A 22,754-nucleotide genomic window follows, 5' to 3' on the forward strand; every position below is an offset into this window, starting at 1 on the left:
GAGATGGGCAGAATGCATTGGCCAAATCAGCTCAAATTCTATTGCCTGTTCAATTCAGCAGCTCTGCATGTGCGAAAGCACCACCTGCCTTTTATTGACTAGGGTTAGGTTAGAGCAAGCCTACAGCTTTAACATGGCATACATTTCATGAGACTGTGCTTAGGAAGACTCTTCTTCCTTTCACACAACTCTTCCTCCACCCATCTCTACATCTCCACATAAAATTTTCTCCTCTGTAGATTTGCCATGGATTTACTTAAACGTTGCACAGTATGTTGTAATTCTGGCAAGACCTCAACAGATGAATGGGTCTTGGGGGGCAGGGGGGAGGGGGGGAAGTATTTCCAGGTCACCAGTCATTGCTTTTTTCCTTGATTTGTGGATTCCTTTTCCATAGGCATCCCCTAGAGGTGAGCTAGAAGATGGAGGAAAAAATCCTCTTCTGAGAGTGTTCTGGAAATTTTGGTGTGAGTAGTAACTGTGTGGTAGCAGAACAACATTAGGAAAATATGCATGCTTCCACTAAATTAGGAAACACATAATGGCTGGTGAAAGCAGATGCATGAGGTAGGCAATCCCTTTCTGCAGGCTGGCAGGAGCAGGAGAAATAATGCAAATGAACAAGGGCAGTAGGGAAGCCAATAGTCAGGCTAGTAACTGCATTAGCCTAGCTGTAGGTTATTTCTACTGTGGGTTACTCTTACTACAGATTGCTAATAATCTGAGACATATGCCCACAAGGCAGAGAAGGAATCAGTTCAAAAAGGTCATGATAAACCCAGGGAACTGTGTCATACTCCAGTTTGCTCATATGGTGTTCTCCAAACCTGGAGTAGTTCCACACAGGCAAAAGGACAAATCCTTAGAGATTGTTTTGGAATTGCATTGCTTAACTGAAGAATTATTTATGCATTTAATCTTACTGCCCAGAAAGAGAGGGGAGAGGTTATAGTATCCTAAAAGTGCCGTAATAACCACTTTACTTTTTAGACATCTTTGTGTTTTAAATGCACAAGGACCAAAATAAACAAACTCTAATTTATTTTTTTTTCCTAATAGTTAAACACCCCCCCCCCCCCCCCATATACCTGTATATGCCTATCCCTCTGGGGAAAAAGATTAAGTCACGCATGACTAGGATTGCACCTGTTTTGTACACAGGATTAATTTTTTATAAAGCTCTTTATTGTCAGAGGACTACTGGAATGTCCGGCAGCAATGACCAGCCATGGCCCCCTACCCAGATTTTGGGTTGCGTCTCCCCACTTTCCAAAATATGGCTATGACTTAGTCAGCTCCCAAGTCTCCAAGACCAGGTCTTGATGTGGATCTTTGAAGGTGACCAGGTGTGTGGTTCCATGTCACTCTCTCCATGCTCTTTATCTCAGACTCACAAAGCACAGTTCTCCCCAGCATCCACCAAACTTTGTGGTCTGTGATTGGCATTTTTCCACACTGTTCTAGCCATTTTGAAGAGCTAGACAAATCCCATGGGGTTTCCCAGAGGTCTGCTGCCATCCTGAAACCTAGCTGGTGTTCTCCCTCAGTGCCCCACCTGGATGCTTCTCCCTCTGGGATCCTGGCCCTTCACTTGGTTGGAAAACTGCTGTCATCTGTGTGGTGGGTAAGCAAGAATGCAGAGGGGCTTGAAGAAGCTCCTCTTCCCAGAGGAAAAATATGATGGATCTCAGCAGGAGACCTTGCTGCTGTCTGAATCATGATTCCTCAGTAATGGTGAGCTTGACCTAAGCATCTGAACTCTTCCTAGCTAGAATCAGGTAAGACGGGGCCTAGATAGCATTTCAGTTGAAGAGAGGTATACAAGTGTAAAATTACAGAGGTTGAGTCACAAGGTAGAACACGATGCCAAATCTTACTGTATTCAGATCCCAGAGTAAGACCACTGAAGTCAGTGTAAGAAGGACTGCATTTTTATTCTGCTAGGAACATTGTTGTAGAGTCACTAACAGCTGGGCTGGAAGAGTTACTCAAGGCATCACCTACTTCTCTTGCCAGGATGAACTACACATACCTACATTGTTTCTGTTTGTCTAAACTGCTTTAAAACTGCCAGTGATGGAGGCCCTACAGATTCCCTAGAAAGTGAGAGCTCAGTAACACTAGTACGAATTGTTAGAACTTTTTCATAATATCTAACTTTGCTAACATTTCAGCCTACTCAGTGCACATGGAAAACATGCTGCAGCCTTGGACATACTTTAAGGATGTCATCACGTCTCTCCATGATCTTCTTTAGACCAAACAGAATTAATTGCTCCAAACATTCTCCAGATTGTTCAGATTGTTCACATCTTCTCTGGACCTTGTCCAGTTTTCTTTAAGGAAGATATGGACTGAGTTAAAAATATCCTCCAACAAATAACTTACTCGTGCTGTATAAACGAAAGACTTCTTCACATATGTTACAGACAACAACCCTCTTTGCTGCAAGACAATACTATTGACTCCCATTGCGTTTGTGATTCACTGTAATGATTCAGATTACTTTAAGATGAACTGTTCTTTTATACACTCCACCCTATATCCCTTCCAGTGCAGATGTAGAAACACTAGACAAGAATTGTAATGGACCCATACTGAAAACAACTTTCAGCTCCCTACAAAACAGTTTTACAAACCAGTACATACAAACAGTAGCTCTACTGAAATGGAAGGAAAAATAGGAAAAAGAAATCCCTCCTCAGTTTGGTCAATGTATCCCAATATTCATTTAATTAATCTCCAGAAGGAAAACCTGTTTACCTCTTCTCACTGGCTAGGATTAACATTTCACTATACTCATCAGACTTTGCAACCTTTTCCTGGCATCAGAAAGGTTTTGTTGTAAAATTTAAGTTAAATCCTTCCTTGGAACTGGTGTGGTTTAATTATATTACTAAGAGGAATATGGAGAGTAGAAATTATCTGAGAAATGTTATGGGCTTTTAAGATGTTTCAGAATTCAACATTTTCAGTTATCACTTTTAATGGTTACCTAGTAAAGATCCATTCCTAAAAGTAATTTGGTGTTTGGGTAGTCCCATAGTGTCAATACAAACTGAGTTATCTCCATGCTAAGCCATCAATAAACTTCCTACGTGAGATAGACTAACAGAATCCTGAAAGAGAAAGATGTGGAAAATCCTTATGCAGTTCATCACAACTAATACTGTGATTCACTTTCCACCACAACCTTCCCCACTATATTACTGCAAATAGGTTGCATATCTAAGCATACAGCTCCTTAATAATCTTATTTCCATTGTTGTAATGCTGACCTTATTTTAAACTCCATGTGTTGACACAAGCTCCCATTTATCATTGTCTGCTTGCAGGTGGTTTGTTCTGGAGACTAGCTGGCTATTACAAAGGACAGAGTAACACCCACTCTAGCAAACATGCCAATGCGTAATAATGTTTCATTTTGTTGAGCTGTTACAATTTTTATCCTAGCTTAATACTGACCCATTGTTTCATTTCCTCGGCACAGGTAACACAATGCCACCACAAACTCAGCCTAAACTAGTGGTTGCACTGACAAATTGCAAGCCATCTGCACATCCCTTTCTCTGTATTCCTATCTGTGCAGTGAGAGTACTTTCCCAGTTTACAACAGTAGGAGGATAAGAAGTCAGTACTAGCTAAATGATGGTATCTTGAGTATATCTATACCTGTAAGTAGAGTTGTAAGTACAAGATTATCTGTTTATTCAAGAGCACACTCTATGCAGTGCACCATGGAAAGACTGGATATGATGTCATAACTAAAACCCTTTCAAAATGCATATGTACAAGCACACTGAATTAAGACTGCAAAAGTAGCCCAAATTATAGAATTTCCTAATTTTCAATTGCTTGATTTTGGCACCTTAACATGCTTTTTTTTTTTTTTTTCATGTAGCTGTAGGCACAGTTGAAGACAGATGTACCACAGCTTAAGCAACTGTCAACACAAGTGCAGAAGCACTACTTTATGTTCTGCTTAGACTAAGCCATTTTGTTAAGAGATGTCACAGCTCTACATCTATGTCAGTGTAAGTCAGGTTTGGACCATCTGTGTTTCTACCCCCCAGGCACTGGGCATACCTAACATTTTGTTCTAGACCTTTTGCCACTTCTCTTTGTCACGCCTCCAGTCCAAGCCCTGGATCAACTTGCTTTTGAGAAAAGTAAAAATATAGAAAGAGTTAAAGGCCAAACATCAGGAACAAACACAGGGCACTGCTGACAGAAGGTCAGAAGAATCGGCATGACACCCAATAACCATTAAGGGACCACCTTAAACAACCCATAGTTCCTACCCTTTCCCCCAACACAGTGACTCCAAAATGCCATGAATTAATATGCTACCCACACTGGCACCCCAAGTAGTAACAACACAAGAGCACATGCTCATAAAGGATATTTTAAGTGCTTGTGCCATCCCTACAAGAAGTGTTGATTTTTAAAGTTAGGAGATTTTTTATTTCCTCTTCCTTCCAAAACCAAGCTCTTTCTTCTTGCACCTTAAAAAAAAAATCCATATATTTATGTAAGACATATGGTACAAACACCCATCCCTTACCTTCTCCCCAATAGACATATGGTATCACTACAATAAGCCACACACTGAAAACACATTTGCCATCTGAATTCAGAAATTCTCAGGGAGACATGAAGCACATAAGACAAGCTCTGTATATTGAAAATGCTCCCACCCATTTATCCTAGCATAAACTGCACAAGTACTGACAAGTGCCTTGCCATGAAACCACATCCATTTCTCATTTAATAAAGGGGTACCAAGTATCTTTGACAGTCAAACATCTTCATGATTACATCACATCACTGTGCTGTTAAAAATTAATCAGTACCTTAAGGGGTATACCCTGGAAGGTCCCCTTTGGAGTCCCTATACTAAACTGTGTTAATACCACCACACCCACCAGCTACTCAAAGTGCAAGGGAGAGCACATTTCCAATGATGCCCTTTGCCCAAAGGTGCACGAGACTTTCCTGGCAACACACTTCAGACAAACATTGCTAGAGCAGAGAATTATGAGCTGATGTTCACTTATCTTTTTGTCATCTTTGGGTATGCTTTGATAATCAATAACCAATGACATACAAGTTCAAAGCTCCCTTCAAGCCACTGTGTAAAGGTGCAAGATGATTCTTCTTAACTCATTATAGTGTAATATAGCATTGTGTATATATATATACACACACACACACATATATGTATGTATTTGTAGCAGAAAAAAATTGTATAGCAGAAAAAACAAGCAACTACCAATTTGCAATGGAGAACTGAGGTTTCATAAGCATCTATAAAGATGTATTATTCTTCCTGTGGCAGTTGTATTTATTGCAACTATTTTCCAGGGATAAATAAGTGTGAACAAGAACCTAATTGTTTGGAAGTTATTTACAAATTGTTACATTTTCTTTCCAAACTGATAAATGGCACACTACAACTGTAAATTGGTTTGACAAATCAGTTGTCTTCAATAAAGGCAACTAAAAATTGCGAAGGCTTGACATTGCTCTATACAGAGGTCCCAGTGATTTGAACAGGGGCAAGACCATTTCTAGTTTCTATTAAATATTCTTTAAGTCATAAGGCAGAACTCATTTATGGACTATAAAGGGGGAATGTTTCCTAACAAATACTATCCCTGCTGGAGATGTTAGCTAGGAACACCAACTTCTCAATAAAAGTAAATAGAACAAAACCAGAACAAAAGCCTTGTTAGCAAGGCACAGACGGAGCACCAGGAACTACTGCATACAAGTGCCAAAGACCATTAGTTATAGAATCACAGAGTGGTTTGTGTCGAAAGGGACATCTAAAGATCATCTCATCCAACACCATTCCACGGGCAGGGATACCTTCCACTAGACCAGGTTGCTCAAAGCCCCATCCAACCTGACCTTGAACACTTCCAGGGATGGGACATCCACAACTTCTCCGGGCAACCTGTTCCAGTGTCTCACTACCCTCATAGTAAAGAATTTCTTACATCTTACCTAAAATCTACACTCTTTTAATTTAAAAATGTCACCCCTTGTCCTATCACTACAGGCCCTGGTAAAAAGTCTCTCTCCATCTTTTTCATAAGCACTCTTTAAGTACTGAAAGGTCACAATAAGGTCTTTCTTACAAGGCAGGTTGATAGAGTTCTCTGGTATTAAAGTTGCCTCACACTCCCTCTTATAAGGTCCATTTTTAATTGCTTGGGAATCTAATGAATTGTTTATAAGATTTTGAAGGGAGATGATCTTCACATCAATTACACATTTCTGACATCCCTATGAAAACCAAGCGAACTTATTAAACCTCTGTTAATATGGTTTCCTTACACTCAACAGAGGCTAAGTCCAGAGTTGCATTTCCAGAAGATGCACCTGCAGTGATGCTCGCTTCTACTCACAGCCACAGGACTTCTCCAGTGGCAGCTCTGACGGGTCATGGACAGCCTCGAGCAGATTTGGTTTAGTGACAGCAATGAATCCGTTTTGCTTGCATTCTCAGTCCCTTCCAGTGTTGCTGGATCCAAGCAAAAGAGGGAAGGAGACGTCTGCTTTGAATGTAAAAGGGACAAAAAGACAGACCGGATGGAATAAATCAAGAGAAGACAAAAAGTGAAAACCAGGACTGGGTGCTGGCAGGAGAGCACTGGCTACAGCAGAACCAGATGAGAGGACTGACCACTCCTTAGTGCTAGAGATCTGAGAGGGAAAACACTGTAGAGACCGGTAGCCAGCACATATGTACATGCCTGTTTGAAAGGGAGATTAGATAAAAAGCCAGATGAGAAGACTGCAACTCACTGAACAAGGTCATTAGGAGCAGGAGATTAAGCACCCATGAAGTGGTTTGTAATGGTAAAATAAACAAAACAGCACTGCAAGTGAGACAGAAAGGGACAGGGAGGTAGTCTGGAGGGATGGGCTATGACTTTCTCAGTGCTTAGCAAGGAAGCTGAGACTAAGATGAGAAATCTGTAAACAGTCTTAGCTGGGTGGATGATGAACAGGAACTGTGCTTTGAGTATGGAATAACTTATAACAAAGACTCAAAAAAGAGAGGCCTTGATGTCGACTCAGCCACCCAAAACTTCCAAGTGTATTTACCTTCATCTCTCTGTACTCCATTTTCCATCTGTAAAATGGGAACAATGCAGACCTCAACTCACAGCTGTATTTCACGACCATCACAGAAAGCCCACAAAACCAACAACTTTCTCTTCAGAACAACATAGAAAAGAATATATTCGTAACATACTCATTCAAAAAAGGAAAAAAGATCCCCAACAATTTTATCACCAACTGAACTGCATTTTGCAGACTGACTGAGGCAGAGGGAGTATTACTGTTGTAACTGGAGAACTGGTTTAGAGATGTGAACCAGGGTTGAGCATGTAGTTTTAATTTGGGAATTTGGGAAGTTGTGTGCTCGATTTTGCAAACCTAAAACCATTTCTTAAATTCGTACTTGTGTGGATAAGTGGAAAACGCGGCTGGCACTACACGGTGCTTAATTTTGTTCTTGAAATCCCTATTTGCAAAAACAAAAGGAAGGTACTCAAGTTTAAGCAAGGCTGACAAGTAAAAACACTCCTTCCTTACCCTGGGTCACACCAGGGCAGTACCACAAATGCATTCGGGTTAAGCGGCCACTACGCATTTCCCCGCCCGCCTGTCACACGACAGCATAACGAAGAAAAGCAAGACGACCGGCACACGCACACAGAGCGGTACGTTCGCCGTCAGCAGGAGTAACGCTGTCCCACGGAACGCCCCTCCAGCCCGCTTCCTCACCAGCTTGCCCCCGGCCCCAGCCCGCCTGCCCCAACACCAGCTCGCCCCCCTTCCAAAGAGGCGGTCGCTCCAGCGGTGCGCCTCGGTTTTACGCAGCTACAAGCTGATCACAGAGCACCCGCCGCGGGCAAGAGCCGCCCCCGCCGTGCGGCCGGGCTCCCCCGGGCGGGCTTAGGGCCGGGTGACCGCCGGAGGGCCCGCTCGAAAGGGCGGGCGAGCTGAGGCCCGCGGCGCCTGCTCAGCCCCAGCAGCCGCGGAGCGGCAACACGGGGCGTGAGGCGAAGGCCGCGACCAGCCGCCCCCTCGAAGGGGGGAGGGGGCGCCCCCGCCATTTTGAGACGGGCGCAGCGGACCCGCCGGCGAGGCTCCCCCCGCCATTTTACGCGCAGCCCCACGGCCCGTCGGGGGTGGGGGACGTGGCCTGGCCCGGCTCCGCCCGCCGTCAGGCTGGTACCGGCCAGACCGCGCCCTCCGCCCCCTCCTAACTCAGGTATCAGGTGAAACAGGTCGGGCGTGCGGGAGAGGCAGTGGTGGCCGGAGCGCGGCGGAAGGATGGCTGGGCGCCGCGGGCTGTGCCTGCTGCTGCTGCTGCTGCTGCTCTGTGCGCTGCTGGCAGCCGCCACTCCCGCAGGTGAGAGGAGGAGTGCGAGCCGCCGCCGACGGGTGCTAGAGCCGCCGGCTCGGCTGAGATTAGCTGGGGACGGCCGAGCCCTCCCAGGGCTCCGCGGGTGCCGCGTTGGTTGATCGGCGCCCCGCGGCTGCGGGTTGGGCTGCGGGCGATGGCGCTTGAGGCGGGCAGCGGTGCCGGCGGCCCGGGGGCGGCGGGGCTGAACCGCGCCGACGAGCAGGCTTCTGGCTCCCGGCTGGGGCGCGGGGAGCCCGGAGCGGACTGGTCGAGGTTCCCGCCGAGTCGAAGGGGTTCGGAAAACGGGGGTCGGTGGCTGTGGAGCTGCCGGGAGCCGCGGGGAGGGCGCTGCCGGCCGGCCTCCCTCCCCGCCAGGTGCGGGAAAGCAGCTCGACGGGCAAGCAGCAGGGCTCGGCTTCCAGCCCCTCCGGACTTCTGGGGCGCACGGAGGCGGGGGGGGTGTGTGTGTGTGGGGTGTGGGGTGTGTGCTGAAGGACCGCAGGTCTTACGGGGTGTCCCCGCGGGAGCTGCCTGGCACCCCTGCCCTGGCTTCACCCGCGTCGGTGCTGTACCCGATCAGGTTCTCGGCTAGAAACCTGCCTAAAAGCTGTATGTAAACATAAAAAACCTTAAAGACCCTGTTCTCGCTTTTTTTCTCAACGCTAGTTGTTTTTTTTTTAAATCCTAAATCTCACCTTTGTTAGTTTATATTATTGCTTATTGAACGTGAGTGCTATTTGGGGAAAAACACCCAAAACAGTCATTCGTATTAATATTTCACAGCCTTAAGGTTCATGTTTCACTACCTTTTATAGTAAATCCCACTGACCTGTCTACGCATGCCTTCTGTATTTGTTCATCCTGGTCTCATTTACATAATAAAAGTATATGCGTAGAGACTGTGTAAATATTGAAGTCAAGCTTATGGTAGGTCATATTTTCTCAACGAATAGATACTAGATAGCTGCAAATTTTGTTGTTCAGAGTTTCTGAAATAACTGTCTCTTAATAGCCTAGTTGTCTGACCTGGGAGGGGGTTGGACTTTGGAATCATGCGGGGGCGGGGGGTAGTATGCTTAGCTGGGTGCTTGATCTTCTGGAGTAGGAAGGTGAAATGAGCTCCAAGTGTGATCCTATCCCAACCAAGGAATATGCACTACAAACCAGGGGCTTATTCTGGCTGTTTTCAAACAGGCTAATGCCATTACTGGGTTATGGTGAATCTGGGCTGCAGATCCAAGAACGAGGGTAATCTTAATCTTAGTCCTGGGTGGGTTATTACTACCATGAGCTAAACTAGTTAATTTGGATACTCTGTGCTGCTGTCACTTTTGTGTCTCCAGGGGAGGCATAATCCTTCGTTTGGTATGCAGTGGGTTATATCTTCTGGATAAATTGCAAAGGTGTTGAAACAGTCTTTTGTTGTGGGAGGAGAGTACGTTTTCCCCTTGATGCCAGGGAAGTGTTTCCCGTGGGCAGATTAGCAAATCGGCTGCATTCTCTGTGTGTGAGTCAGGCAGAGTGAAACTCGGTTTGGAAAAGAACAATTGTTATGGAAAACTGCAAGGGCAGAAAGAGTAAGAAATGGATGTAGAAAATGCAGATATCTAACAAAGGATTGGTTGCTCGGTGAGGGAGTGTTAACTCCAAAGATAAACAAGACACTGAACTGTCTCCCTATATGGGTGCCAGTTGGGCTAACAAAAGCTGCCCAGTATCTGCAGTCAGAACTTTTGAGGCTAGAACTACTTAAAGTCAACATAAAAGTAAGACTTGGGTCTCTGAAATTTAGCTTGACTGTGTCTTCAAAAATAGAATAAAATAAACCTTTGTCTCTATTCTACCATTCTTGCAATACTGAGTCCTGTCTGTGGTTCACATGTCCATGAATCCACTTTATTACAGCTGATACTGTAATGTGTCACACAGACACTTTAGGGCTTTTGGGTAAGTTGTTTTGTGGGGTTTTTTTTTCCCCAACCCAGCCTATGAACATCAATTGCAAAGCATTGCTTTATATCTGATCACAAAATGTTAATAAGAATGAAGTGGTAGTATTTGCTCTTCCAGTTTTCTGTAGTAATTTAAGTCTTTGGAATGGAATACAAATAGTAAGACTGCAGTTTGATAGTATCAGCCACTTACTGATGGACAGGTCTTAACACTGTACACTGCACTTTATTATGGTACTCTGAGAATTCCTGTCAGCTTAGAATACAGGGTCTGTTTCCAGGCATCTCTGGGATCTTATTCAGCTAAGCTATAAGCCTGAGAAAAGAGGCATTGCTTAGCAAATTATCATTTATGTTTTCCGATATCTCTGTAAGCTGTGGTCTTCAAGATGGTTTTATGGCTTCTATTCTTCACAGCTCAGGTTAGGGACCTGGGATTTCTGTATTATACATGTAAACTTTGCAGTCTTTAACAATATTGCTGACATAGTCATGTGGCTTGAAGATCTGAGAGCAGGATTTGTATAATTCTTCCCTGTTGTAATTATACCACATATAGGCCTAAATGACTGTTTGGCATTTTAATTCATTTTCATTAGGACTGTTGTTTTGTTGATATAATATAGACTTCAGTCTTCATGCAGTCTACTGCAAAGATTTGTCCATGTCATTGTACTAGCAAAAAGTTTTCTTATACCTCAGTTTTCCAGTGAAGCCTGCCTGTGCCTGAAACTTGTCAAATACTTGTTAAGTGGACCTAGGGTGACTTAATTAAAAGCTCTAAAGAGCACCAATATATGCTGTATTTCTGTACACTTCTTTGGGAAGTCACATAGTCTAGACAGGATGCTAATGCTGTGCATCAGACTTTTGCAGTAATAACTTGAAAAGAATAGCTATCTGAAGTTGTGCTACTTTTGAGAATCTATACTGGAAAACACACATACTTGTGTATTTACGTATTTCTTGTGTGAGATTTCTTATACTTTAAAATGTAAGGTGTAAGTATTACACCGTACAGTTCTGGAACTGTATCAAAACTCTATTTATTGAACAACAAAGGGACCATCCTTCAATACTGTTCACGGCTTTGTGTACACAAACCTGCTTCCTCAAGAAGACTCTTCTTTATAGTCCAGTTGGGGGGGGGGGGGGGGTTTGTGGCTAAAATTATCCGCAAATATTGATAGAAACTGAGTTAAGGTTAAAAATAATTCTCCCCCAGACAGCCAAGTTCCATGTCCATACAGTTTAGCTCAGCAGATGTCTGACTTTTTTTGGTACAGCGTGAGTTCATGGACAGTATCTGCTTGTGCATTTTAACCTGTTAGCACGAGAGGACTGTGTTGGGTCTGGAGGGGTTCTGAACTGAGCTGTCTGACGGCTGTCATACAAGACAGCAGGTAGGAATGGCTGGCTTGCCCGTATGGTTTGTAAGTTCCTGTGACATTCAAAGAGGCATAGCAAAACTTGAAAGTGATAAGCTGTTTTGTGTGTGAAGCAACCATAGCTGTCAGCTCAACCACCTAGCACTTTGAGTAGAAAAAGCAGAGATTTCTGGTCATCTTGCCCACAAATTGGAAGGAGATCCTAGATGACTGGCCCTATTGCATCTTTGTGCACAAAGTTAGCCTGTTCAAGTTTCAATTCAAATACAGTGCAACAGGCATCTTTCTTACCCTAGGGATCACTTGTGCATAGCTTTTGGCATTACATTCTGAGTTTCAGTTCTAGTGCGTCTGAGGGCAGCATGCTCTTTTTTACTGCATACGTGATTTTCAGGCTATCTAAACTGAGGAAACTTCTACTGTAGTTACATTAGCCTGCTGCAGAGTTTCATGAGTCCTAACACTTGGGCAATCTGGCACTGCCATGTGAAAGAATAATGGTGCCCTGGGGTACAAGAGCCATTTTAACAAAGTATTTTTAATATCACCAGTGATGCGGAAAATATTGGTTGCTGGTGCAATCCTTGAATAGGAATTTAGGCTGTCTTTTGGATAACAAACTTAAAGGGAAGAAAAATTGTCAAGTGTTTGAAAACCAGTCTTAATATTTCTGTTGATAAGGCCCTCTTTAATGCTTCAGAGTAAATCATGATGTCTACTTTATTTTTAAAAAGGATGAAAAGTCTGCGCTTCAGTAATGGCAACTTCTTAATTTTTTTTTTTTAATTTTAGAGAGTAGTGGAACCAGCAGTTCAAAAGGAAGAAGTTTTGCTGGCCGGAAAGTTCCAAATACAAATAATGCCTCTGAAGAGTTATATGAAGTGGATGAATTTGCAGCAAAAGCCCTCACAGGAAAGTTGACTACAGTTTTTCTTCCCATTGTCTATATCATTGTCTTTATGATTGGTTTGCCAAGCAATGCCATGGCCCTCTGGGTCTTTTTTTTCCGAACAAAGAAAAAACATCCGGCTGTGATTTATATGGTTAACTTGGCATTGGCAGACCTCCTTTTTGTTGTCTGGTTCCCACTGAAGATTGCATACCATGTAAATGGCAATAATTGGCTATTTGGTGAAGGTCTCTGCAAAGTACTCGTTGGATTTTTCTATGGAAATATGTACTGTTCCATTCTCTTTATGACATGTCTCAGTGTGCAACGGTATTGGGTTGTAGTGAACCCCATAGTGCATTCAAGAAAGAAATCTGAAATTGCCTTGGGCATCTCCCTTGCTATCTGGATACTGATTTTTTTGGGCACCATTCCAATGTATCTTGTTAATCAGACAGCATTTATTTCAAATCTTAACATCACTACCTGCCATGATGTGTTGCCTGAAAATGTTTTGGCTTATGATATGTTTAATTATTTCCTCTCACTTGCAATTGGACTCTTCTTAATCCCAGCTCTCCTCACTGCTGTTGCTTACATACTGATGATTAAGACTCTGAATGCTTCCATCTCAGATGTAAGCACTGCGAAGAAACGAAAAAGAGCAATCAAACTCATTATTGCTGTCCTGTCCATGTATCTCATCTGTTTCACACCTAGCAATGTGCTGCTTGTTGTGCACTATTTGCTTCTCAAAACGTACAGCCAGAGCTATCTGTATATGTCGTACATAACTGCACTGTGTCTTTCTACTTTGAACAGTTGTATTGATCCATTCATCTATTACTATATTTCAAAAGACTTCAGAGACAACCTTAAAAATGCTCTTCTTTGCCGAAGTGTGCGAACTACACGGAGGATGCAAGTGTCTCTCTCATCAGGCAGATACCCCAAGAAATCAAATTCTTATTCTTCAAGCTCGAATGGGACCACTAAATCAACCTACTGAGTTTAATCCTAGAAAAGCGAACTTTTATTACTACTACTGAAAGGATGTAAGTGACAAGAGAGTTATTTTGTACAAGAGAGTCTGAAGAAACGTCTCTGCTTTTTAATTACATTAACGCCTGGATTTCAGAACTGGCAGCTGCTTACCCTGTGTAGAACTTGTAAGCAGATAAATCTTCCCACTGGACTAGGAAAAAAAAAGATGACATTTCAGGTGCTCTGCAGAAATGCTGCTGACCTGGAAATGAGTTGTGGTTGAAGACATTTTTGTTCAATATCAAAGTTGTTAAAAAGCAAAATGTCACTGGAATGTTATGTAGTGTTGCTAGTATGTTTAATTAACACAGAAATCGGTTTTGTTTGGCTTTAACTGTAATGTATTAAACAGCTGCATATGTAGGACCTTGCTCTGTGTACCTGCTCGCACTGAACATTATTTGAAACTGTAGAGAGAAGGAAAGAAGAATCCATTTCACCGTCGTGGTATAGACTGCTTATTATCTTCAGTATAATGTAATTTTGTATTGTTTTCCAAGTTACCATGCTGTAAATACTAACACAGCAAAAGCCTGTAAGGTTATCCTAATGAGTTGGCAAGCTGAACTTCTTATCAGCTAGCGCCGAGATAAAATGTTAGTTGAGATTTTACGCTGTTACTTACCACTTGCCAGTATGTGATCTTAGGTGGGACTATTTAACAAAGTTTGGATGAATAGCTGTTTGATTTTTATATAATGTGCCTTGTATTTTTAAGATACTGAAATAAGATTTTTTTAATAACACATTTGAGTTGGATGCTTTCTTTTATGCTTTTACATGCTCTTCAAAATGCTGAGTAGTTCAGCTTGCCTGGCTTCAGGTAACAAAGATATTATTCCTAACAGTGAATTAGAAGTCTGACAACTGTGGCTGTAATGGCTACATGGGTTAAGTAAAATCCACCTTAATGACACTTTTCATTAGAGCAAAACTGTTCCCTTATCTTACTAGCAGATAACTAAAACCATATGGTTCAGAACTGTGGGGGAATAATAAACAAACACATTAACAAGATAGCAAACTTCAGGCCCAGTGGATTTATGAAAAATCTTAAGTCTTCTTCCCTCACCCAGAGTATTTGTGACCCACTTGGGAATATGGAATCACATTTACTTTTAATCTGAAAAGCTGATGGGTATATGTTTGGTGGTAGGATTTAAATGCATTTTTTTTCAAATCTTGCAGTCCTGGTATGTTTCACCAAGTTGTACATTGAACTCGCATCCAAGTGACCCATCTGAAACTCAGGCATAGCTGGGTCCCTACAACACAAGCAAATGGAAAAGCCCTCAGTCCAAAAAGTACTATGAGACAGCTGGTGTATAGATAGGAAATATTCACTATTTCAAATATGGAGAGTAAGGAAGGGGGTGGATTGAACTGTGGCAAGAGTTTGAGCAGTCTTGCACAGCTTAAAGGCCATAAATATTTATAATTTTTTTTCTGTGTGCTAGTCTTTCCCTTCCCTTGTCTTGTGCTTTGGTTTCCATGTTCTCCCCCTACCTTGGTAACAAGGGTTTTTTCCCCATACATAACAAAGGCTAAGAGATTTATTTAATGCGTTTGATCTCGTCTCAAGGATTAATTAAGCTCTAGCTCTGTTACCTGTTGCAGTCTTGTCTACTAACTCTTAGCAGGTGCTTAGCACGAAAGTAGGATGTTCTGTGGTGGTATTTCAGAGGTCCAGGCTAAAATAGCAACTTATATTAACAAATGGTTCATTGAGGAGCAGAGAGTTACAGCTCTTTAGAAGACCTGGAACACAAATGTTTCTCAGGCATAAACAGTTCGCTCTTCCTGTTTCCTGACAAATATACAGGGAAATAATTGCTTATTTATTACTGAACTGAAGAGGTAATGCAGCATCCTTACTGGAAAATAACTGTATGTAAGAGGCCATAGTTCACTGGAGGGATTTGGGAAGAAAGGGTTGAGCCATCTTCACAAACTGCTGTCTGAACCCTTGCCTTAGCCTGTGTGTCATAAACAGAATATGAGAATGTCCTTTATCTTGCTCAACAGCCTAGTGTGCTTCCTGCTCTGTATATGATAGTGGATAATATGAAGGAAAGGCATCCAGTTCATGTGATTACAGCACTACCTGTGTTCTGCCAGGAGTCCAAGGGTTACAGGTTGTATGTTGTAAAGATGATGAATTGTCTGTGTGTGTCTATATAATACCAGAAAGATAACACTCATGATTCATGGATGACTGTTAAATTGCTCAAAAACAATATGCTTAATATAGGCAGTCTTTTGGTGGACAAGATTTATTTCATGTCGTTATTTAATCAGAAGTACACCAAATAATGCTTGTATCTGTACTCACACTCTTTGTTCTTCTTTTCCCATCATTGATGGGATCAGAGTTGGGGACTATCAAACAATTAGTCAGACCATTCCACTGCAGCTCATGCGAAGGGGAGTGCTGATCCTCTTGACCACTTCTCCCTTCTAACGTTTTTCCTCTGTGGATTGGCAAAGGTTGCAAGGAAGACTCTTTCATCTCTTACCTGCAGCAACAGCGGAGGTCTGCCAGTGACACATGTAAGAGTTAGATGTTGCTGCAATGCTGTTGAAAGCTTTTTGAGAAAAAGTTTTAACTAATAGAATGATTTGTTTTAAAAGGAGGTTGTACTATGCGTGACAAACATTTAGAATACTATTCAGGGAGCCCACAGTCATCTAGGTGAAGCTTATTCCTTCAAACTATGATCAGTGGGAGCCGAAGAGATCTTTTAAGTCTGGATTCTTTTTATAATAGACTACTAATGTCCTTTTTGCATTTCCTTTGCTGTTTTAGTGATGCCATCTGGGTTCGTGTCTTTGCAGGGTGGGGGTAGGGAGGGGTATCTTCCTCTGCATCTAACTGTTATGTGCTTAGGAGGGGAAGAAGAGAACTGGTACTCAGAATTTAATAAAGCATCCAATTGCTTTTACAGTCTGTATCTTCTAGATATATAATGCTGCAAGTGTGTCTTTGCTGCAACCCAAGTGCAATGAAGGCTAAACTAATCTGCAGGTAAAGAGGAGGAACCTTTATAAAAATTGGTTTGCTTTGTTCTTTAATTTTTCCTTGAAATAAGGACAAATGGGAATTTTTTCCCATCTGTAGCTGCATTGCAAATCCTCATCCTGAATTTAGTATGAATTATTTTGCTCCAATTAACAGGTAAACCAGGCTGGTTGTTCAATCAATTTGAATCAATTCCTTGAATTGACAGTTGTGTACCTGTGCAGCCGGGTAGTGATGTGGCAAGAACATGTAGTCCAGGAGGGTTGAGCTGCAGCCTAACCTTTTTTGGGACTCAGGGACTCAGGAAGGACTGATGGGTATAACGGTGATCATCTTCAGCTAACAATAAACGTATTCCTGAACAGTGCCAACTTCGCAATTCAAATACCAAGAGATACCAAAAACTCTCCCCACCTATGGCTGATATAAGGTTTGGATGCTACAAAAATAATCAGTGCAACATCCATTAAAGCCTTGTGGAGTTGTAAATAAGTGTAATTTATGTGCACGGCATCATGGTTTCAAAAACAGCTCAAGCATGTGCTGCCACTAAGAGAGGTAGACTAGTCTTTTCCCTACCCTGACTGCTTGATCACACTGTTCCCTTGTAGTGTCCCAGGCATGTGTGACCTTCGGGTGGATTGGATCGGTCTTGGGTTAAAGTTAAACGAGGAGGTGGGAGGGAAGTTTACTTTTGACTTTGAACAGCGTTTGGCTGGTTTGCTGAATGAGCTCTTGGCTCAGCACGAGAGAGAGAGTGAGACTGCGTCTTTCACCACGAACACCAGCTTGCACTGTGCAACTACAAGGCAAGATGAAGCAGAAGAGCTGCAAAGCCTCTGCCTCGCCTCCTAAGCAGGAGGGAGAAAGCCTCCACCCATGACCATAGGAATGGCTCTGCTGGCTCAGACCGAGGGGTCCATCCAGCTCGGCCAGGTTCATCTGCTCACCAGTGCATTTGGAGGCCAACAAGAGAGCAAGGTGTCAAGGGACATGTCAAAAAACAGTAAGGACTGCTGCAGAAGGCACCTGTCCAACATACCAAGATGCACAGATGTGGCCAGGGAAGTCTGTTGCTTTGCACCATGTGAGTGCTGTTCTATGGGACTGTTGAAATGTGCTCTGAAGTTCAGAAAAAAAGGAATCAAATGAAGGCTGGGGGAGCTAAGCTCATTGGCATCTGTGAGGAAAGCTGCTGTGGAGAAGGACTCATCTGTAACTCAAGGAGCATGTGTAACAGCAACAAAAAGAAGTTACAGGCAGGTACCCAGGGAGGAGTAAAAACAGTGCAGGCATGTATCATATCCCTCAAGGTACTCTCCCAACATCCAGCTATTTTCAGCACAAGAGTTTCCTTAAGTCTGATTTGGCTGGTCTAATTTGTAACACCTCTTGGGTGTCTCACTGTGAAAATCAACTTCATTTTATTTGCTTTGAACCAGGATCCACTCTCCTTGTTTTGTGGCTCCTGGTTCTTAAAGGAGAAGAGGATGTGAATGAGTCCGTAACTGTCTTGTCCAGCCACTTGCAATTTTGTAGGCCAGTATCATATTCCCTCTCTCTCAGGTACTTTCCAGGTTGAGGAGTTCTAGCCAATTCAGTCCTTCCAGTATAGCCACTATTCAACACATGATAATCCTGTTCCCTTTCTCTGAGACCTTCCCATTCCCATACACAGTCACCAAGCTACCCACAGTATTCAAGCCATGGATGGTACAGTGATGACTTCTGTTTTGCTCCCTGTTACTTTCCTGATAGCCCCTAACATTCTTTTCTGTTTTGGTTTGGTTTTTTTTGTTTTGTTTGTCCTGAGGATTGAGTTGGTACTTTAATGCAGCTGCTTGTGACTACATCTCTCTCCTGAGTGGTTACAGTCATTTTGCAAGCCATAGTTTTATATGTCAGGCTAGGATGTTTTTCCCTTATGCACCTCAGTTTAAGTTACTTACATTCAATTCATCCACCAATTCATTGCTCAGTCAGTCTTACAAGGTTCTTCTGCAATTCTTTGCAGCCTGCCTAAGTCCCTACTGTCTTGACTAACTGTGTGTTATCAGCAAACTTTTGTTCCTCACTGCTCAACACTCTTCAGATCATTTATGAATATACAGAACAGTACAGGTCCAGCACCACACTGGTGAGTAACTGGCATTGTGAAAACCAACCATTTTTCTGCTACCTTGTATTTATTTTCTTGTAATCAGTTACTTTTCCAGAAGAGGACCTTCCCTCTTATTTCATGACTGCCTAGTTTTCTTTAAAAGCCTTTGATCAGGAATTTTGCTGAAAGCCTTTTGGAAATCCAGGTAGACTGGATCCGCTGGATCACCATGTGCATCTGGCCTCTTCCAAGAACTCCACAAGGCTGTTAAGCCCAGACTTCTCTTTACAAAAGCCATGGTGGCTTTTCCCAGAAAGGTCCAGAAGTTCCTTTGTGATATCACTTCTTAGACTCTTCACTAATTGCTCGGTACAGGTACGGAGCTCACAGAACCATATTTCCCTGGACATCTTAGAACCCTCTTTTAATTATTGATCACAGCATTGGCTACCAGTATTCAAGTATAACTTTGGCATGAGGTAACACACTTCTGTTACTATTTCAGCTATTTTGTCCCTGTGTTTTCTCAGAACTCCTTGATGAATACCATCTGGACCCATAAAGTTATCATTCATTTTGTCTAACTAACTGTGGTGTGATGACTGAAGACTTGTAGCACATGTCTTGATGTATAGCTGTCCTGGGAATCAAGCACCGTAATGCCTATCTACCTTAACAGCCCTTTGGGACCCGAGTTTCATTATGGATGCTTTTGATCTGTCATGGGCACTTTGAACATGGTTTGTATGTAGCATCAGTGTTAAATTCAGCATGAACACAGTAGTCATGGTCATTTTTATTCAAAAATAGCCAGGAGAGTATGTGTTACCTACATTTTTTCTCAGGAGTGATAACTGTAGACTTGCAGGTAAACATTCTCCAGACACTATTTGCTGGCAGGACCAGTACAACAGGCTGGCTACACAGTCAGCTCTCTGTCATCTAGGCCAAAGGAGGTGGAGATGCTTCAGATAATGGAAAAAAGACTAGTGATTGTGAAGGATGCATTGAGTGCTGTGCAAAGACACTGTGACAACTCCCTTGGATTCATCAGGACTCACTGATCCAGTGCTAGCTTGTGAGACTTGGGCTACACAGTCATTGAAGTGTGTCTGCAACCAGCTTCCCTGGTGGTCCGGCCAGCTCTTTGGTGGCCAGGGAAAAGGGGAAAGGCATAATCTGTCTGTGTGTGTACAGAGGTAGATAGGTTCATAGCTGCACTGGAGTTCATAAACTACCTGGGATTGCTCTTGTGGTGCAAACACCAGAACAGAGCCAGCTCAAGGTCTACCTGGAATTATCTCTGACAAACTTCTGTCAGAGCCAAGCTCCAATGTCTGTGCTTCAATATAGAGGCTGCATTCCCAAATGCAAAGACAATGAAAATGTGTCCCCTCCCATATGTCTGGGTACCCTGTTTCCCTGTCACATATGCTGCCAGCTGTTGAATGCTGCATGCTGCATGTGTTGGCTTAATGCTTACTTGGCTATTGCATTTTACCACAGCATAGGGCACCCATGGGAGAGAACCAGCGCAATCTCCAATTGCCAGAGCCAAGTCAGCAGGAGCCCTAATGTAGCTGTAACCCAGTGACTGCACCTTTGCTGGTAAAATTTGCTCCGTCTGATCTCCATGAGATTTTTATACTGTTTGTAAAGCACTGTCCTGCTGCTGAAGTTATGATTGTGTTTGGATTGCTTTACCAGTGCAGTCTGCTGGTAGTACACTCATCACATGGACTAACCCCTGTTCCTTTGTTTGTTGTGAAGGTGTTAATAATATGCAGTAATAAGCATTAATGAGCACTTGTGTAATGAAGCAAGAGAACAAAGTGTGGGAGGAGAAGAAAAGCCAACATTTGACCAGCCTACATTTGGGAGTTAAGAGAAATGCCCCAGTAACAACTCTCAGCTCTATTAGTTGGTCACCTCCAGGTGTTGCAGCCCCTGTGATGTGTCAGTTCACACAGACAGCTCTGTGGAAATAGTGGACAAGAAGGACGTCTGTATTTTATGGCAGTTCTAAAAATCAACCTATAGTAATTCTTAAGGTTGGCAGGATTTTAATTACCAAACCTTGCATGCATCAAGTGACAAGTGCTCTGGCTGAGAAAGAGCATGAGCTGGCACATGAGCAGATGTCTCTCTATTGCAGCTAACAGCTACATTTGGTTCAGCAACTGCACTCCGGCTTTGTATCTCCCCTTCAAGAAGGAAACTTCTGGGAATTGAGTGTTAAGCTTGTTTGAGATTGAACCTTCAGTGCCGTTTATTTGATTTCCCCTCCCCATTACAGCACTTGCCAGCTCTCAGCTGCTGGAAGGAAGTGATGCATGGACATGATGCAGTGGGAAAGGCCATCAGCATTCATTCTTTCTCTGCACTGAGTGTGAATTCAGGATGGTATGTACTCCTGGTGCTATGGTTTAGCAGCTGGGTCCATGCTTCCCCTGGCTGAATGGCTGTGATGGGGACTGTGCTGTCACATAATCCTGTGGACTGTGGGATGTGGGAAGGTAAAGTGCATTTGCTTGGGGCCTGCGTCTGTATTTTTGAGCACTTGGGAAAATGGAGTCATTTAACATGGGAAAACGAAGATTATGCTGCTTCTTTGGAGAGGCTGACCCACTGAATAAGAGGAAATGAAGGAAATAATTAACTTGTAGAATACAAGCTAAAAAAATCAGATGCAATGGGTAGAGGGAGTTTCCTGAAAGTCCTGAAGAGTCTCTTGTGTCACGCATTTACAAAAGCCAGGGGGATATGAAGAAAACACAAGAAGCAATTGATGAGTCAAAACGGCAGTGTCGGCTGGGGAGGGAATACTGTGCACTGGTGCTTGCTGGATTTAGCTGGCAGTGACTCAGGACTAGCACATACTTCCAGTCTGACACATCGTGACCCCTTGACATTTCATCTTCAAACCCCAGTCAGGCAAACCCTGTCTGGCTTTCTGTGGCCGGATGAACTGAGCAACATGGTTCACAGCGTAAAAATATCAAGGGCAAGCCCTTAGCACTAATTCAGGACGTGTTGGAGGCAAGTAATGCTGTATCATGTTCAAATGAAGTTGCCTGCTTTTGGAGGCAGGCAACTGATGTTACTCCACTCCATATCAGTAACTGATGTTACTGATGTCTCTCCATTAGCTTCAGGAGTACACCTGGAAATATTGGAGGTGGCTGTATTGTGGTGATGCTATTTGTAGAGGGTGCCGTTGCTGTAAAGAGTGATTTGATAATAAAATGCAATGCTGAAAGGAAATTATGGAACTGCTCTGTCATAATTTATGAAGTGTGTTAGGCTGGTTACGTGGAAGCTCCCTGTGTCACTATGTGTTGTTAAATTGGTAGAGCCGTGAATACTACAATAGTAGCTGGTAAGACAGTCCTCAGTCAGTGTCTGAATTGCTGCCAGACCCTGGGTGACTAGCTGAGACTGAGGAGCCTCACTCAACTTGCAGTCTGCTGACATGAGTTTTTGGTTAGCAGGGCCAGTGATGAAGAGGAGAAAGGAGCTCTCTAAAGGTGATGGCTGGTAAACTATTCATCAGGGGGCTGTTCAGTGTGATGTCCCTGAAGAGTGCAGATAGCTTTGCTCAGGTTTGCTACTGAAGGGTGTAGAGCTGGCGGCAGCATCGACAAAACTTGGCCCAGGGTGAGCTCTGCAGAATTAAATTCTGCAGCAGGAGCCAAGAAAGGGCTGAAGAAGGAGGGGTGGCAGCAGAGAGAGTCCTCTCACAGCTACCTTCACTTTGGTAACTGTGTTGTGGCAGGGCATGGGCAGGTGGATAGGGAAGGTCCTGGCTTTAGGTCATGGCACAGCACGGAGCGGAGATACCTTTGCCAGAAGTGGGGAAATGGCAGTGCCTGACTGCTGATAAGGTCACAGCTTCTGCTGCCTACACCTCAAATCAAGATAGCAGGGCTTTAG

General features: G+C 43.2%; 1 protein-coding gene across 2 annotated transcripts; it reads left to right on the forward strand.

The window, feature by feature from the left end:
- The first annotated feature begins 8,169 nt into the window (after positions 1-8,169).
- Positions 8,170-14,449, forward strand: F2RL1 (F2R like trypsin receptor 1). 2 transcript variants are annotated; one of them, XM_049795836.1, is made up of 2 exons: positions 8,170-8,434; positions 12,561-14,449. In XM_049795836.1, the coding sequence occupies exons 1-2, from the start codon at positions 8,356-8,358 to the stop codon at positions 13,664-13,666; spliced, it is 1,185 nt and encodes a 394-aa protein (XP_049651793.1). In that variant the 5' UTR covers positions 8,170-8,355; the 3' UTR covers positions 13,667-14,449. The 2 variants fall into 2 exon arrangements, with proteins under 2 accessions (XP_049651793.1, XP_049651794.1); XM_049795837.1 differs by lacking the exon at positions 8,170-8,434 and adding an exon at positions 9,531-9,676.
- Positions 14,450-22,754: the final 8,305 nt, after the last annotated feature.

This window comes from Accipiter gentilis, chromosome Z (genome assembly GCF_929443795.1).
Source record: "Accipiter gentilis chromosome Z, bAccGen1.1, whole genome shotgun sequence".
NCBI classification, from domain to species: Eukaryota; Metazoa; Chordata; class Aves; order Accipitriformes; family Accipitridae; genus Astur; species Astur gentilis.